The sequence below is a fragment of the Pezoporus flaviventris genome, unplaced genomic scaffold (assembly GCF_033815535.1).
Source record: "Pezoporus flaviventris isolate CSIRO_AGI_PZ_B2104156 unplaced genomic scaffold, CSIRO_AGI_Pfla_v1 ptg000123l, whole genome shotgun sequence".
Taxonomy (NCBI): domain Eukaryota; kingdom Metazoa; phylum Chordata; class Aves; order Psittaciformes; family Psittacidae; genus Pezoporus; species Pezoporus flaviventris.
This window is the reverse complement of record NW_026892671.1, coordinates 781,546-783,206: the sequence shown is the minus strand read 5'-3', so window position 1 is coordinate 783,206 and position 1,661 is coordinate 781,546. Positions and strand designations below refer to the sequence as shown.

The following is a 1,661-nucleotide window of genomic DNA, read 5'->3' as shown; positions in this document are numbered from 1 at the left end:
GCCCAGCCCCTTCTGGCTCCATCCTCCTGTCAGGTAGGCGTAGAGGGCAGTAAGGTCCCCCTTATCCTATGATGATGAGAATTGCACGCTTGTAGTTGTCTACTTGTGTCTTGACTAGGTGAAATAAATGACTAATTAAACAATAAGGTGATATTAGCTACTAAATATATTTATCAAAGTTTAGAGTATGGAATTATTTGTATTCTCAGTCACATCAACCAGTGCATCACATAAGGCTGGGTGCAGAAGACCCCCAACATGTTATCCATACTTAACCAAAAGCTGAGCATCTACCCTCTACATCTCCATTCTGTCTGGTCCTATACTGGGAGAATTCAAGATCATTTTATTTTCAAGAGTCTCCTCGAAGCCTCCTTCACCTCCTTATTCCTCAGGCTGTAGATCATGGGGTTCAGCATGGGAGTCACCACGGTGTAGAGCACCACAGCCCATTTATCTGCTGCTCTAGAGCTGTCTGAGCTGGGGAATAAATACATAAAAAAGCATGCCCCATAGAAGATGCTGACAGTGGTGAGGTGGGAGGTGCAGGTGGAGAAGGCTTTGAGCTTGCCCTCGGCTGAATTGATGCTCAGGATGGTGGGGATGATGGCCACGTAGGAGAGCAGGATAACCAGGCTGCTGGACACACCAAAGAGAGATGCTGCAGTGGTCAGGATGGTGTGGCTGAGGGTGGTGTCAGAGGTGGAGAGTGAGATGAGAGGGGAAATGTCACAAAAGAAGAGGTCGATGGTGCTGGAGCTGCAGAAGGACAGGGTGGACATGCTGATGGTCTGTCCCACGCCATTGGTCAGCCCCACAAGGTATGAGCCAGTCACCAGCTGGAAACAGCACTTTGGGGACATGACAAGGGGGTACAGCAGGGGATGGCAAATGGCCACGTAACGGTCATAGGCCATTGAAGCCAGCAGGAAGCTATCACTTATCCCAAAAATATCAAAGAGGAAGACCTGAGCCATGCACCCAGCATAAGCAATGCTCTTCTTCTCTGACATCAAGTCAACCAACATCTTGGGGGTGACGATGGTGGAAGAACAGAGGTCTACAAAGGCCAGGTTGCTCAAGAAATAATACATGGGGGAGTGGAGGTTGGGGCTGGCCCTGATTAAGATGATGATGCCCAGGTTGCCCACAATGGTGACAAAGTAGGTGAGCAGGAAGAGCAGGAACAAGTAGACCTGAGTCACCGGGTCCTCTGTGAACCCTGCCAGGCTGAACTCGGTCACTTGGGTGCAATTGCTTTGTGCCATGGGCTGGATGGTGCTTTGTGTGTGAGCTCCTGGCTGGAGGTTTCTTCTCCAAGAGGCAGGGATGTCCCAGGTGGAAAAGCCTCTGTGTGGTTGAAGCTGCTCAGAGACAGTCCTGCAGGATGGAAAGGGAGAGTTCAGGCACAGATCAATGAGGAAGAGCTTGGTGAGAGTCATGTGCCAGCACAGGTAAAACAAAGGGGTGCTCAAGCAGTTAAACACCATGGCACAACGCGGTGCCTGCTCCTGTGGCTCACCTTGAGATGTTGAGCAATGACCACTCTGGAAAGCAGTGGGAAGGTTGCACACCCAGGTAGCTTTACCTTAGTGCTGCAATTCATTGCTGTGATAGTGCTGAACCTGGGGCTTGGAGACCATCCGGCTCAACCTGGAACA

General features: G+C 50.5%; 1 protein-coding gene across 1 annotated transcript; it reads right to left on the bottom strand.

Moving 5' to 3' along the window:
• Positions 1–341: 341 nt before the first annotated feature.
• Positions 342–1,268, bottom strand: LOC133282483 (olfactory receptor 5G3-like). The gene has a single exon (XM_061478474.1). It carries the CDS (start codon positions 1,266–1,268, stop codon positions 342–344), a length of 927 nt encoding a protein of 308 aa, XP_061334458.1.
• Positions 1,269–1,661: the final 393 nt, after the last annotated feature.